Genomic DNA, 17,181 nt, shown 5'->3' with positions numbered 1-17,181 from the left:
TCACGTAAGTATTTTAAGAGAAATCATATAATATATGCTATAATTAAGTACTACTTCTGGTCTTTAATATAAGAGCTATTTGACTAATTTGAGTATATTAAGAAAGTTTGTTAAGTTAGTTATTTGTAATAAATAGGTGTTATATTTCCTAAAATATCATTGTTAATCATATGCATTAGCTAGAACTATCATTTGATGGACTTTTTAACATGTGCAACTAATATAAGGATCGTTTAAAAAAATAGATAAATACGAGAGATATAGTATATTAGGGTCTTATATTATGACCAAATTAAAAGTCAAACCAGTTCTTATATTAAGGACCAAAGGTAATAATTTAGTAACTTTTTTAATCTTCTTAAATTAGTTAATTATTCTTAAGTAGCGGAGGTAGTAATAAGGATCGTACAGAGTATTACCTAATTCGAATAAAGGTAAACATTTGACATAAGTGTAAAACAGCTAGGCAAGCATCATTTCTAAACCAAGTGTGGAAGATACAATTTAAAAAGTGTGATCAGTGACACACACACACACATATTGGTAGATCTGTTGTGGCAAGAATTACACTAGTTGCTAGTGACAACAGGTTTAGAAACTCAATTTTTTCTTGTTCTCCTTTTCTTCTAGATGATTTCTACCTGTCTCTAAGAACAGGTCTGAAAAATAATTTTTTTCAAACATTGATGGTGCAATCAGTTTACAAAGTGATGAGTTTTCTAAACCGCTTATAAGTTCTTAATCCAGTTTAAAAAGTTATTTTTATTTTAAAATAAAATTTTTAATACTAGGGTCTCTCTTTAAATACTGTGTTTGCTTAACTTGGAAGGGCATCAACTATAATACCTCATTACACACCCTGAAGTGATTTTCTGTAAAAGGGCACTTGATCCAGCTCTTTAATTAATTTACTACACAAATGGCCTGTATAATAGGCGCAATCACTTAAATTTATATTAACGAAACAATTCATATATTATACTGATCTATGGAGATAAATTAACAATTAAATAATGAGCTTGAATTTTTAATGGATTTAACAGTACGAGGATGTCAGATTGATGTGATTTGTTTTTCAGGGCATATTTGGGGCGTAGGCTGTAAAGATGTCTTTGGATTTGTTCTTCACATTTCCACTGTTCAAAAGCACATGATTCTTCTTTTTTTCTTTCGGCCATTAGCAAAATATCATCCCAGGTCAACAAAAAAGAACTGCGGGGTCTTTCATCAGCAACTCAATCGCTTACTAAATTTGCTTTAGACATGTTAGATTAGGCGTGTTTTAGAATGAAATTATGGTTCTTAAAATAAGTTATTTTTTCCTTTTTCTTTTTGGTATAATTCAAGATATACCTGAGTCACTTTGGATTTGAGACTAATTTCTATACGACCATGAGTGTTTAATGTTAAAGCCTTCCTAACAAGTGTGCTTCTGGGGATTTGAACTTGTGTTGTCCTCTTTATACAAACCAACAGCTTGTTTGTTGAAAATAAGTCATTTTTCATTGTCTAGTGTAGTATTTAATGAGTTAGTACCTCATGTGCATAATATTATAAGAGTTAGTTGGATATTATATTTGGTCCTAAATATAATCTCTCAATCCATTTTGCCTCTCGATTAGTTGGACATTATATTTGGTCCTAAATATAATCTCTCTATCCATTTTGTCTCTCGATTTTTTAATTTTTTTCCCAAACAATCCCTATTGATTGTATTATGAAAGTATTAGATGGTTTCTGCTAAAAAGTAACTCCAAAGCACATAATTAAAAATGTTAGTAGTATAAGAAAGTCAATACACATTAATATTTGTCACCATAAATAATCAACTTAACTAATTTCTTAATAATCCCAAATTAATTCTATAACTCTTATATTTAGTAGCACAACTAATATTTGAAAATGGCTGTGGAGCATATTTCATTGGAATATGAAAGTATTTAATGGCATTTTTGAAGGGAAGTATTTAATGATAGTGTTACTATTTACAAGGGACTAGAAACAAAAAGTAATGCAAGTACTGTAATTTTTAGAGAGGCTAACTTGATTGCTGATCGGTTTAACAAAGCTAACCTTAAAGTGTGCCCTTCACATTGGATTCTTTTTGTTCACCACCTTTTTGTTAAATTTGCCGAATAGTGATGTTGATAATAGTGTTTTGGCTGAAGAAGAACATGTGGAAGTCAGCTGAGTTGGTGTCTTTGTGGTGCTTTTCTTTGTTGTTCATCTTTTGATTTTTTAGACTTCGTTACGTCATGCTTCCTCCGATCTTTCTTATAAATTTCAAATAACTAATTTACGAATAATAAATAATTAGTTAAAAACAATAAATAGGCTAAAAATATACTTTTATTCTCAAATATGCCCTTATAATAAATAAGAAAAAAATATGAAAGAGAATATGTAGAAAAATGTGATAAGATGAGGTATGGCAAATGAGAGAAAATAAATAATTAAAAAATTGAGAAAGAATATATTAAATGTTAAAACAAACATAATTGAAACTTATAAAATGGACTACACCCCTCTCTAACTTAAAAGCTTATAAATATGACTGGAAGGAGTATTTTATTTCAATGATAGATGGCTTTTAATTAACTGGATTTCAGTTGGTTGTTTAAAAGCCGCTTTACAATAAGACCGGAAAGAGTATGCTATTGATTTTAGTTATAATTAAGACTTTGGTAGCATCAAAATTAGCGAAGAACTAGATAGGAATAGTTGCTGTTTTGGAATATTTTGTGGGAATATACTTATTCATCACGTCCCAGGCTGACACAAATATGGCCCGAATTTCCTTGTTATTTTGAGCGACCCCTCTTAATTTAAAGGTTTAGCAAATGATTAGTGATATGAACTACAAATTCTTCCGCTCATATTTATAAGGCGGAGAAATTGTTTTCATTGCTACCCTTCTATACATAAACCACATTATTACATTTTTCATATAGATGTATAATTGTATTCTTTATTTAGTATTTTTACGAACAAACTATTAAAGTATGGACTATATATGTATTAAATAGGAATAAAGTTAAAAAGTTATTAATTTTAAAATAGAGTTAATAAATTTTAATTTAAAATTTTTCTTGATTCCAATAAAATATGTTTGAAAGAATTGGAGAAATATTAAATGGAGTTCTGTAAATATAAGCAAATTTTAACTGTTTCACATAGTTTAAGAAAGTAAGTTTATCTTAAGCTACTTGACCCATAATGTATTTGTCTTCTTATTTGCATTAAATTTCATTTATTTCAAATTCTCCTTCAACTATATTTTTATGCTTGCACCTAGGAAATTTTAACAAAGGACCCAAGAACCCACTCATTTGATAACTACTCCTTTGACCCTATAGGCAAAGGGCGAAATTTTTTTAAATCTTATTTATAAGTCACTTTATTAAATTTTAGCATGGATGTAATATTTTATCCTTCATTTATTAGAGTGTAAATAATTATCTTTTTAAAAAAGTGTATTTATTACATAGGAGTAAGGTTAGAAAGTTGTTATATCATAGTAGAGAGTTAATACAGTTTAAGATTTTTGTTAATATGTGTGAAATACACAGAAAATGCTTTATAAATAGGATAAAGGAGTGAATGTTGATTTTAAACTATGAACATGACATGCTTTTTTTGTTTTTTACTAAAGCATAGGCATCCTCCTATTAGAGGCAATCCTATTTGAGACACTGTCAGGCACTAAATGTGGAATCCTCTCCCAACGGGGATTCGAATCTTGGTTTGCCATGTTATGAAGGACTAGCCCCTTTCATTAAACCTAACCTTGTTGGTTATGAACATGATATGTTAGTATTATTGAACTAGCAGCTTCCGCACCGTGAATTGTTTTTTTTTCCCCCCAGCTCAATATTCGAATATTTTATTTTATTTTTTATTTGTCCCAATAATAAGGTCCAGGCTTGATAATCTGCATCCTATTAGGAAAATGGACATCTTGTATGGGACCATTAAGGCTTAGCCCATTAGAGTTGGGCAAAACTATTTCCCAGCTATAAGTACTATTCATCCCTCATTAATGACTAGCCCCATTTCTAATATAAGAGTTAGATAGGAGTTGAATTTGGTTATAAATATAATAGATTAATCCATTTTGTCCTTCATAATTATTATTTTTTCCCAAATCATCCCTATTAATTGTATATGTTAAAAATGTTTGCATTAAATGTAGTTTTCATGCAAATGATTTAAGAGGTTATTTTAGAAAAGTTAACACATATTTTTTTGAATAAAAACTAATTTAAATAAATCTATATTAAGTACTAGAAGTTTAAAAAAATGATCTGGTGTGTGCGGAGCGCAATGTTATAGCTTGAGAGGGCTAAAAGCAATCTCTTTAGCTGGGTGAGCCCAATACAGCTTGGCATCTTGTGGGCCAAGACAGGGCCGAACCCATCACAAATTGGGTTCAGTTCATAGATCTATTGGGCCATTATTCGGCCAGTTCATTCGGTCTAAGATTCTCACCTCGACACCTATGGGATGGATGTGAAACAGCTTCCGGGGAAAATAATGGGTCTTGTAGGCCTAGAATGCATCAAAATGGCCCACATATGTCCTGTGAAGCCACAAAATTCGAAGTATAAATGTGATATTTATATAAATTAGACATGATATCTAAATCTTCCTGCAGTGAAGTGGCTGCTTATCCTTATGCACCTACACATATGGTTTTGGGGTTAAACGATGTTTTAAGTCACTTCAAAAATGACGTAATTTTTTTTTTGGTTTTGACTTTTGACTTTTCTTTATATGTGTACATTTTGAAACTAACTTGTTAATTGAAACATCTTGAAAATAAATTTCTATCAAAATAACTTTTTTTAATATAAAAATCTATCCAAATGATAATTACATTATAACACTATAAAAAAATGTGTATTTTCTAGCGGTTAAATTACAATTTTTCTAGCGGTTAAATTACAATTTTTCTAGCAGTTTTAACTGTTACAAACAACTTTCATAGCGGTTAGAAAAACCACTAGAAAATCAAGTGTAAGAAACAGTTTTCTAGCGATTAAAGGAACTACTATATAGTAGATCAAAACGCCAGAAAATTTCTAACGGTTTCATTAACTGCTAGAAAAAACAAGAATGCAACGAATTTTCTAGCGGCTCAAAACTGCTAGAAAATTTTCACAGAACTGCTAGAAAGTTCTGCATAAAATTTTATTTTTTCAGGAAACAAAGTTTTCAAATTGGCACCAAACCTTTCTAGCGGTTATTAACCACTAGAAATTTGGCGCCAGGTGGATCAAATTTAAATTTTGCAAAAATTTTTCTGCTTTTTTCATTTTTCTAGCGGTTTCTGAACCGCTACAAAATTCATTCCAAGCAAAAAAAATAAAATTCAAAATTTTCATTATTATAAAATATTATAGTATTAATTAAAAAACCATTAAATAGATTGTATTATAGAATTATGTTAATATGTGTATTTACCAATGTGTTACATGTTATATATTTAAATTTTGTGATAGACAATAAGTAATTAAATTATAATTGTGTCAAATGAATTGAATTTAATAAGATAGTTGAATTGGAGATGGAATAGTTTGTAGTGTTGAACCTTAACTTTTATGTTGAAAAGTGGTTGAATTAGTTAAGGAGGGTATGACAAATATAAACAAGAAAAATCTGAAAGAAAAAGATAAATAAATATATTAGTAAACTATAAATAAAGATAAATAAAATAAATTAAGATTTATAAAATGAATATCATCCTACCATATAAATAAGAGAAAAAAAACTACCATATGAGAGAGTAAGAAGAAAATAGAGAATTATAAAGAAGAAGAGGAGAGGAAGGAAAAGAAATGAGATAAATGAATGAGGAGGTGAGACGGATTTTATAGATATTAGTGAGAATTTTATAGTGGTTGTCTGCTATTTGCAGGGGTTTTATATCTTTTCTAGCGGTTTTGTAACTGCTGCAAATTGCAATTTTTTTATTTTTAAAAAGATGAACCAAATTTAAGGGTAATGGTAAGAATTTTCTAACGATTAATAACCATTAGAAATGTTGAGGTCAGAGGAAAATTTGAATTTCAAAGCAAGAGGGTAATGGTAAGAATTTTCCAACTGTTAATAATCGTTAGAAATTATCAGCTATGAGGAAAATTTGAATTTGAAATTTTAAAATTTCTTACGATATTTGTAGTGATTCCATGAAAACAGCTAGAAATTTCAACAGTTCATGACAACCGCTAGAAAATTTGATGAAATTTCCAGCGGTTCTATGAAAATCGCTAGAAATTTGTAGCGCTGCCTCCCTTCGCCACCTGCATGCGGCCACGTGTCAGGACTCCTTGAGAAAAAATAAATTATTTCTAGCGGTTTCCAGGTCAAACACTAGAAACTTTGATGAAATTTCTACCAGTTTTTGAACCGCGTGAAAATACAACATTTTCTATTAGTTCTCACAACAAAACCGCTAGAAATTAAAAGCTGAAAATATGGCCCCAACTTAGCACCAAATGACGCCAGTTGTGGCGGTCATTTTCTAGCGGTTGAGTTAAAACCGCTAGAAATATGTGGGGTCCACATCCTTTCTAGTTAAAACGCTGCAGATTTCTTGCCGTTTGTGTTATAACCGCTAGAAATATTTATTTTTGTAGCGGTTTTTTTTAACCGCTAGAAAGTGACCGCTGGTAATTCACTACTTTTTTGTAGTGTAATAATTGACTTTTACCTCGATAGTAATTTACAACAATTAGTTGAGATATACCAACAGGGTTGGGTCTAGCAGAAGGAATTAATCCCCACAACATCGTAAACCAAGGTTCAAATTTTTATTGAGAGAGATGCCCACATGGCTGATTATACCTCAAAAATGATTGCTTTCTTACAAAGAGTATTTATTTAAGAATCATTGCTATTCTCCAAACCATTTGTCATTTACTTTCCCCCACATGTGATAGAATAGAAGCAAATAGTTAACTAAGCAACATGTTAGAAATTAAATTTATAATTCAATTTTCTATTTTTAGTTTTTTTTAAAACTAATTAAAATTTTTCATTTTATATTAATTTTAATATGGTTTTCAATTTTCATTCTCTCTATTTTTCTTTATTTTGAACATACCCCTGTCCTTGGCCATAGCTTTTTAGCGAAGATTAACAAAGAAATCATGTTTTTTAGTTTTTGTTGATTATTTAAAATCCCTTAACAACATGTTTTCATAATGGACTATGAATACAACCTTTCAGATTCGTATTTACAAAGAACAAAAAAGTCAAAATATGGTCTTAATTCTTGCATTTTATCAGAGAGAGAATTCATCATCAATTTGAGCCGCATCTAACAAAACCTCTAATTCTCTATGGGCTTTTTTCGGGTAGTTTCATCCAATAATTACATACTTAAGTTTCATTGAGATACGCTACCTCTAATACTTAATATAAAAGTTAGATATCTAACTTGCGGATATTAAGAAAATTAGCTAAATTGATTATTTGCAATAATGTGTTAGTTTTCCTAAACTAATCATATACTTTGGAGGTAAAAATAATAAATTTGGGAGACAAATAGATTTTGGTCTTATATTTAAGACTAAATACAATCTCCAACTAGTACTATTCTTATATGATCATACTATAAGGCAAGCCAAGGCGGATACGCGCATGTATCTTTGAGAAAGAAACAAGATTAAAGAAACTCAGTGAACTGGTTGGATCTTTAGGGAATCTCAGCTGAAACAACATGCTGCTTTGGGAGATCAGAGAATGAGTGATATATTAGGGCTTTTGACTTCTGCTTTGCAGATTAGTAATAAATTTGCCTATCAAGTTTTGCGCCTCAAATGAGTGTTATTTTAGAGGAGTTGGAGAATGATGCAAGAGCTCTCCTGAGGGATCCTCTTGACTGTCTTCTTCTCTTTGTAGCATGCACTTTGTTTAGGAGTTTAATTTACAAATTCTCTTATTAAAAAGATTATCACTAATTAATTAGCGATGAAATTCGATCATTAAACTTCGTCATCATTTTACTATTTTTTTGTAGTGATACTTTGAGTACAGAGATTATGTTTTTAGGATCTAGCGTGTTAGCCAGCATAATTGCTGCCCCTTAATTTCTGTCATTTCTCAAATTTTTTTCTGTTTCCTTTTTATTATTATATTCTACATAAAATGATTAATATTTTGATATTTTATGGGTAGAGATAACAATACGGGCTCAATGTTTACATGGTGCAGTTTGATTTTTTTTTTTTTAATGAAGCATAACTTGTTTGTGATGTATGACTCATCATTCTTGTATGTGCTATACTTTTCTGCCATCCATGCAAGAGATTTGATTTCTGTATCATTAATGCTTGTTTTAATTTTTGAGCATGGGTTGCGTTAAAATATAGTCTATTTATGTCAAGACTTTGGAACTTTAAAAGGTTAAGATGAATATAAAAATATATTGAAGACAATTAGAAATGGGAACTCTTCGGTTTGAACTCTTCATCAAAGATTAAGCAAAGACACAAACAGATAAGGACCATGAGAGATCAGTCCTCTTTTGATGGTTGTTTCAATGAAGGTAAAATTTCTGAGATCAGATTCATGCCCTTGTTTTTTTGGCCAAACTCCATCCATTTGATCACCATATGAGACGCGTTTAGTTTGATTAATAAGCAACGTACCTTAGCTTGTTAAAGTTCTTATATTATATATAAATTTACAACAATATCCCATATATATGTCTGATCCTGGCAGAAATTATTAATTAACGACGGAACATGCCATACTGTGTAAGCATTGATATGCTGTTCTGGTTCTAACTTGTTGAGGAGAAGTATATACCCCCCTCAAATAAAACTTTTATCTTTCTACAGGAAAGTTGTTGGCATCCTGCTGTTTGACAGTTTTAGGTTGTCAGAGTTATTGCTAGAGCAGATGGAGCCTGTCACAGAATTTTGGGTCTTTAGTTATAGCTTTTAAGACTAAACAACACAAGTACAGAATATTAATGCATATACAAAACACACATTCAAACTATATATACAAGTCACTTTCAATGTGTTTTATTAAAAATGGTAAGTTCATTAAATTTTTAACCATGACTTTATTTGATAAATATACTTTTCTCAGAAAATAACAATTTACACTATAAATGAGTAATAAAATAGTAAGTCACATTGTGAATTTAACAATGCAACTTATAAAGAGAATAGAGAGACATTCTATCTCATCTTGTGAACAAAAAGAGCTATATATGTTCAGTTTGAAGCGATATACTCCCTCTAGTCCTTATTATAAGAGACCGTTAACCAATTTACATGTACTAGAAAAAAAATCAAATACATTAAATTTGTCATAAAATTCAAATGATTTTCAATATGATCTTCATTAACTATAATAAATTCTAACATCATATTGATTTCTACTCTCTTACTATCCTTATTAACTATGGGCATGTGTTGGAAAAAAAAAAAACCTTTAGTGCTCATTGAAACTATCATATGATCTTATAAAAAGAACAAAAAATTTCTTCTAACATGGGTCTTATAATAAAGATCAGAGGGAGTACCTTAGTTCCATAGCTTTTGCTTGTGGCTGGTTCACCTGTGGATGGTTTGGAGCTTGCAAACCATATTTGTTGATTGTATTGTATGGAGGATCGGAACTCCCATTTTCTTCATTCATATTGATCCTTGCTTCATGAATCTGATTAAGATAAAATCCTCTATTTAGGCTTTTAGTGATAACCTTAAAGTCTTTTGTCATTTGATGATTACCCTCTCCCCTCTTTTGTGCTTGTTGAGGACAAGATCAGTTATATGAACGAAATGTTTCTTTTTCCAACTTACCTTCTGTAATTCTACATTTTCTTTAGTAATAAGGTGTATCCTTTTATAGAGCTGTACATTTTCTTGTCGGATTTGATGTTCCTGCAATAGTATTTCAATGGTTTGGCTACAGTTTGTAGGGAAGACCTCTCCAATATGGAAGGAGCAAAAACAAAATTATCATTATGTACCTTTTGTTGCAGCTCTTCAATCTCATCAGTTAACATTTGATTCTGCAAATTAAATAAATCAGTTATCAATTTATGATAATATATCATTAATCCTGTCATGTAAGATTAACTAATGAAGATGGTCTTAATCAATCCATCATACCTTTTTCATTCGGACACCCTTTAAGCTCATCTCCAGTTGATTTTCCAAATTTTGCAGTTCGTTAATGCCCAAACCAGAAAGTTGTGCACCCATGAATTGCCTACGTACATGTTTACCAAAAGGAAATCATATATACTTTCGAAACAATAAAATTTTTGAGTTAAACCAATAAAGATGAAATTGTTGACCTTTATAATCCTTTTGAATTCATGCTTTGAATTCTTAGACATCATGATATACATGATGTAATAGTAAACAAATATATATATGTATGAAATTGAACAGAAGATTTCTTTTGTTACTTATCCAGTGGCTGTGGTGTTTAGTACTACTGTATTTAGAGGGAATACATGCAATTTTTCAGTTGAAATGATCATTTATTGACAAGTTGTGGTTTACTAAATATCTGCAGTTTATTGTCATCAGAAAAAGTAGAAATAATTGCTTTTTGTTTTTTTTTGTTTTGAGAAAGCATATAAGTTGGATGAGTTCAAAGGTAGTAGTGTTGTAGTGCCCTTTTTTTCCCCCCTGTCATCATGTTTTTTGCCTCCTAAAACTTAACAATGCTCATTATTTGCGATGCTTTTATTATACAGTTATGTTACTATTGAGTGGTTAATTAGAAACAGTTACCTGTGGCATTCCTGCAAATGTTGCAGTTGTTGCCTCAATACAATCACTTCTCTCTGCCAAAACTACCAAGTGCAAACACAGATATATATATATATATATATCAAATAAACATAAGATATAAATATTGTATCAAATAAAGAGCAATGCAAATGTAAGGAAGAATGCATCAAGAGTGTGTAACTTTGGCTACTCTGTCATACTGTTCATTTGGTATAGTTGAGTTGTGGGATTATTTCATGGAAATAGTACAAGTATATATATCGTGGGATTATCATTTTGGAAATCAAAGCAACATGAATCTCGAGGCATATATGGCCAGAATGGAGTGTATGGTCAAGAATGTTGATGAACTTGAACAGGTCTCGGGGATAACATGAGAAGATCAGTTTTCAAGTATCCAAACCTATCCACAAAGTATTGAAGAGAGAATAGTGAAGATGCATGGACGAAGCCCTATATCAACAAGAATGGAAGTTTAGTGGCAGAAGGAGTAAGCAAGAATGATCCCTAGAGATTTCAGGATATAGTCGAGGTTGGCATATGCTAGTTGGGTTCAATGGTGTGCCTCAGAAGCAGAAATTATAAACAGCCGTGGGTTTGAAAGTTAGTGCCCTTAACTTGTTCTATTGGACTTAAACTAGGTCTGTAATCTCTATTTGGAGTTCTTTCAAGACCAAGCTTTACTTAACAGATTTCATTTTTATCAGTAAAGTGACAACACTAAGCGAATGGATGATTTTAAATGAGATGGATCAGTTACAAAGAAAATTCCTCTAACTAAGTGGTATACTTGATTATGTCTTGAAGGTCACATTTAAGAACAGGTTGTCTAGAGAGGTAAAGATTGATGTGCATTTAATTAACCCAACAACTGATCATAAAATGACGCATGGATTTTGTACGTGTTTCATGTGGAAGGGCAAAATCTGATGTTATAGAAAGTGAAAGAGAAGAAGAGGGCCAAATTAAAAGTGTCTCTTGATGAGTTTATGAATAGAATTTCTCTTGGAATGAAAATCAATGCATGCCTTCTCATGTAACAGTATGGTTATGTGAAGGAAAGCACCCATGAAGTGTATTTGAGAACTGTATGACTAAGGAATTAATTCATTGCCAGGCAAGAGTCAAATCTTCACCATATTGAAGTCCATTTAAAGGAAATCACTACATCCATTGAGGCTGAAGCAAGAGAATTCTCTTTGAATAGGAGACCCTGTAACGAGTAGAAGTTGTTTTAGATAATTACACCTCAAATGCTAGCTGTTGGAGTAGGAGTGCCCAAGGCCCTATAATACCCCTCTTTCATGGTAACATTCCTAATGTGAAACCCATAACAGACCTCTCTGGTGTGTTTGTGAGGATCATTTTGAGAAAAATATTAGGATGTGAAATTTATAATGTGTTCTAAAAAAATATCTCTCTTGATTGTAAAGTTTTTCCACCCAAGTGCAATATAGATGTAAATGATTGAATAAGGGTAATTTGAGGAAGTCAACACATATTTGTTACAAATAACTAACTTAACCAATTCTGTTCATCTTCCCAAATTAATTGTATAGCTTTTATATTTAGGACCAGAAGTAGCAATTAATTATAGTGAGGGTTGCCTAAGTGATTATGAATTCTTCAATGAAGATTCCAACTCTTGATGAGAGTAACGTTGATTTTATTGGGCATTCCTATGCCTAGTTGTATAGATTTGAATATTGAGCTTTCTTTGGGTTTATTGAATGCACGTACTTCAAGAATACTGATGGACTAAAAGGCTAATATATATGGGTTTTTAGCAACGACCTAGTGTTCTGTTTAATAAGGTAATCCCCAACTTATTGCAGAACGTACAGTACTTTGATCCTATCATTCAGAGACGCAAGTTTACAGCTATTTATATGCATAGTTTTAGCTAAATTAAATATGTATCCCCAAAAAGGTTTAAACTATTGGAAAGACAATTAACCATATATAGTTTTAAACTATTGGAAAGACAATTAACCATATATAGTTTTAAACTATTGGAAAGACAATTAACCATATATAGTTTTAATTTAACCATAGTTAAGCCCAGAATAATAACATAACCAAATCTCCTGTTTCTTACAGCGTGTTCCTTATGTTTTACTACCTCCGGTCCTAATTATAAGAGCCAGTTGACTAATTTGAGGAGATTAAGAAAGTAAGTTGAGTTAGTTATTTGTCCTAAATAGGTGTTGTCTTTCCTAAAATATCTTTGCTAATCAAGTGTATTGACTAGAACTATAATTGTTAGAAGGGTTACTTTGGAAAAAAAATGTACAAATATGAGAGATAAAGTGGATTGGGATCTTATATTTAGGACCAAAATAAAAGTCAGATAGGGTCTTATATTAAAGACCGGAGGTAGTATAATTCTACTTGGATAACTAGTGTATGTTAGAACATGTTTTGGGATAGCATTAGAAAGCCTCATTAGAATCATAAAAAGCTAGTCGGATGACAAATGATGTTTGACATGTCTCTGGAGCGCAACGGACATTTTACCCCAAAATCACTTTAAAATTGAAGCAAACTTTCTCTGCCTTTTGGCTTTTCTTCAACTTTGAACCTTCTTAAATTGGTTTTTCAATATATCATTCAAACAAATTTCTGCTAAACTGACATTTTTTTCCACAAAAACCTATTCAAACACAAATCACATTATACACATTATACTAATTGACTTTAACTCTAAATTCAATTTGCTACAGTCATATCGGATAAAAGTCATATTTTGGGCAATGTCAATCGAAACAAGCCCGATATCGGGACCATGCATGCTTTGCTAATGCCAATTTATATGAACCAAAGCATTAATGTAAATTACTTGGAGAATGGTATTTGGTGTGCAGTACCTTGACTTCCGAATCAGGATTCATTTGCTGATGTTGTTCCACTTTTACTTTGTTGTGGCGCTCAATAATAGAGCTCATGCTGCCATAAACGAAGAGTCAATTAGTAAAATGAAAAAAGACACAAAAGGATCCTTCTTTCTCTTTAATCTAATGTAAACCAAATAACCTTAGTTATTATGCAGTTCCACCTTTTAATGTTGAAAATAACTATGTAATTGTTTAAATCATAAAACAATGTCATGATTAAAAGAACAATCAAATATCAGAACCTAATGTGTAATTATAAATCTAGCTGGGGACAAGACGTTCGCATGAATCTTATTTTCAAATTTGCATTGAGATTAATATAAATATAATCATTGCAGCACGTATGTTTTCGCTTTCCATCCTCTTACACTTCAATGGTATCCAGTAGTTACTTATATTTCAGAAAAGCTAATACTCGTATGATCTTTTGTAGGGGCAGAAAAATGACTTGAGCTTAAAATGGTTTATACTATACTAATTGAGAATTTTGAAACATTACATTTTGACTATATTTTAACGATGCGATATTTATAACTGTTCATTGTGTCATTAAATATTCTTTAAAAAATATTTCTATATATTATAATATTATCGAAAGTTTGGTAGCAAAATTAAGCTTTTATTTCTAATCATGTAAGTACCAGGAGCTTACACAAACACAGATATATGATGTTGTATTTTAACTTACATGAGTTAACATATAATTATCCTTGTAAAAAATTAAAAAGCACCATAACATGCTAATTAACATCTAAAAAAAAAACTTCTGTCTTAATCAATCCCCCCGAACTTGGACCAACCCGTTACATCATCAACTATATATTTTCAATTCTTGTCCAGCTCTAAAGAGCAATGGGTCGTCATTCAAAGTAGAGTACTAATCACTTTACCATCCAAACCATATATTTTTATTAGAATTGAATGAACTACGACTGATGAAGGATTAAAACATGTTCGAGTACTTGTCTGTGAATTGGTTAGACTAAAGTAGCATCCAGCAGCTTGATATTATTTCCTAATTGTATTTAGGACACTAATCCTATTTATACCGTATGCAACACCTTGATGTTATTTTTATGGTGCTTATTTCAGCGCTCTAATATCTATTTATAGTGCATCTACAATCCCAAATCATAAATAAGATCAGGGTGTTGGATGTAATTGAAAATTAACATCAAGGGATGTTAGATGTATCAGGAAAATAACATCTAAGTGCTGAATGCATCATAAATAAAATTAGAATGCTAGATTGGATGTTACTTTACCATTTTAAATTTGCAAAACTTAGTTTTGTTTTCTCAAAATTTTACTTAGCATATTTTAACCCAAAAGATTTGAAAATGACTATATATAATAAATATTAGTTATGCCATTTAGGGGGGAAAAGCTACTTCTCTGATTCTTAATGTAAGAGTTACTCAATTAATTTAGGTAGATTAAGAAAGTCAAATAAATTATTTAATTCTAACAAATATGACATAATCTTCTTCAAATACCCCTACAGAACATTAGACTACATATCCTTTTATAGATTAAATAAATTAATTTGAAAAAAAATGACAAATTTGATAGATAAATGAACTAAGGTTTTATATTTAAGACCAAAATTAACTCATTAACTAACTTCTACATTTAAGAACAAAGGAATGTATAGTTTGAAGATTCAAAATAGACGGTCAAGCCATAGCACAACTAAATATACATCTCATTTGTATACAAACCCAGTTCTTGTTGACATGCTGTAACATAAAGATTATAAATTGCCTGGTTCTATTACATTCCAATATCACTAGATATTTATCATAAATTAATAAACCAACCAAAATAAGTGAATCGTCGTATGCGCGCGCAAAATCGCTTATGCATGTATATATATAATCAATAAATTATTCAGCAGTTCACCCAGAAGACATATTTTTTGAAATCTGAAAGTATCTTATGCATGCATAACTTTTCAAAGTATCATAGTATCAACGCTTAGAGACTATCTACTTAGGTACGGAAAAGGCATCTACAGTGTACAATCTAATATTCATCATAAGTAGTTCAACTAGAGTCTGAATCTCTTAGTATTTTATTTTTCATTGTAGCGTTTGAAAGAAGAAGAGAGAAAAAGAGGTGATGACTGGACCATAAACATGCTTCAATTTTTGTGTTAAAATTTCTTGTTTTCGAACTTTAAATAGCTTTACAACAGTGACTCCAGATCGAATTCTAAGAGTAGCACAATTTTTTTATTGGTCGCTGTCATAGAAAGATTCGACAGAGATTTACATCAGTTGTTGAGAGCCCAATACAACCCTTTTCTTTTTTCCAGATTTGGTGCCGGCTATAAAACATAGACAGAGTTAGATAGAATTCTTAGAATACTTTCAAATATTCCTTTTCATCGAATTCACTGCCTAGCATCTTCTATATCTGAATTTTAGAAAGTGCGTAACTGTCAACCATTGAGTTAATCAGGCAATCTAGTCAACATATTATCGGCTAAAATTAAGAATGACCCACAAAAGGGCACAAAAAACAAAGATAAGAGAAAAGAACATGAACAAGAAGAACAAAGATCTCGGCTAGCAGAAGGACGAAGAGTTTCTTATATATCACATACTCATCGGAGCTTGCATGCATGGAAATTTTGATATCCATCGAGCATTTAGAAGGAGAAAACTAATAGCCAAACGTAGTACTAAACATCAATTACAAGCTCACAGATCGATACTCTTGATGAATAATATATGTTCAAGTGGGTGTTTTATATATACATATATATATATATATATATATAGATTTTAATTTCTTCTAGCTTGCACTAACAACAACCAGTGTCTGACAGAATATCAGATTCAAGAACGTTTCACACAGTAAAAAGAAAAAAGAAGGAGTCGAAGCCAGATCAAGAGATGCGCTAGTTTCTGGTAAAACAAAGAATCGTAAACGAATTGGGAACAAGGAACACACACACACACACCTGGAGCTTCCATATTCATAGAGCTTGCCAGTGCTGGAGAACACAATCACGCCAACTTGCGCATCGCAGAGGATCGACAGCTCTCTTGCTTTCTTGAGCAATCCATTTCTTCTCTTTGAGAAAGTCACTTGCCTGCTTGCTGAATCTTCAATTCTCTTAATCACAATCTTCCCTCTCCCCATTTTAATTTCTCTTTATAAGGCCTTTGCCTTTCAGATCAACCACACAAACAATCAGTAAATCTGTTATTTCAACGAAAAAATTCACAATCAAAAACATCATTGCAGAAGGGGAATAAAAATAACTTGTACTGAAACGATATAGATAGAACACAGAGAAATAAAAACAAGGGAGAATCTTAATCAGTAGTGCATATATGCCTCAGAAGCAGGAACTTACAGGAAAAAATGTTTGAGAGTTGGCCGAAGAAAGAAAGTTGAAGAAGAGGATTTTTTTTCTTTTCTTTCCTCTCTCTTTTGGAAGGTCCGAGTGACAGAGGCTTTCTATGAATGATGTTGAAGTTCGAATACTTTATATGGAAAGCCTGAAGTAG

General features: G+C 31.2%; 1 protein-coding gene across 1 annotated transcript; it reads right to left on the bottom strand.

The window, feature by feature from the left end:
- Nucleotides 1-10,127: 10,127 nt before the first annotated feature.
- Nucleotides 10,128-16,810, bottom strand: LOC114740957 (agamous-like MADS-box protein AGL21). Its single transcript, XM_028929215.1, has 4 exons — nt 16,629-16,810; nt 13,634-13,712; nt 10,767-10,828; nt 10,128-10,233 (listed from the first exon to the last, which is right to left on the bottom strand). Exons 1-4 carry the CDS (start codon nt 16,808-16,810, stop codon nt 10,128-10,130), a joined length of 429 nt encoding a protein of 142 aa, XP_028785048.1.
- Between the last annotated feature and the right edge of the window lie 371 nt (nt 16,811-17,181).

This window comes from Neltuma alba, unplaced genomic scaffold, assembly GCF_004799145.2.
Source record: "Neltuma alba isolate B1F8T4 unplaced genomic scaffold, ASM479914v2 tig00003209_pilon, whole genome shotgun sequence".
NCBI classification, from domain to species: domain Eukaryota; kingdom Viridiplantae; phylum Streptophyta; class Magnoliopsida; order Fabales; family Fabaceae; genus Neltuma; species Neltuma alba.
Note: the sequence above shows the minus strand (reverse complement) of the source record. Positions and strands in the feature narration are given on the sequence as shown.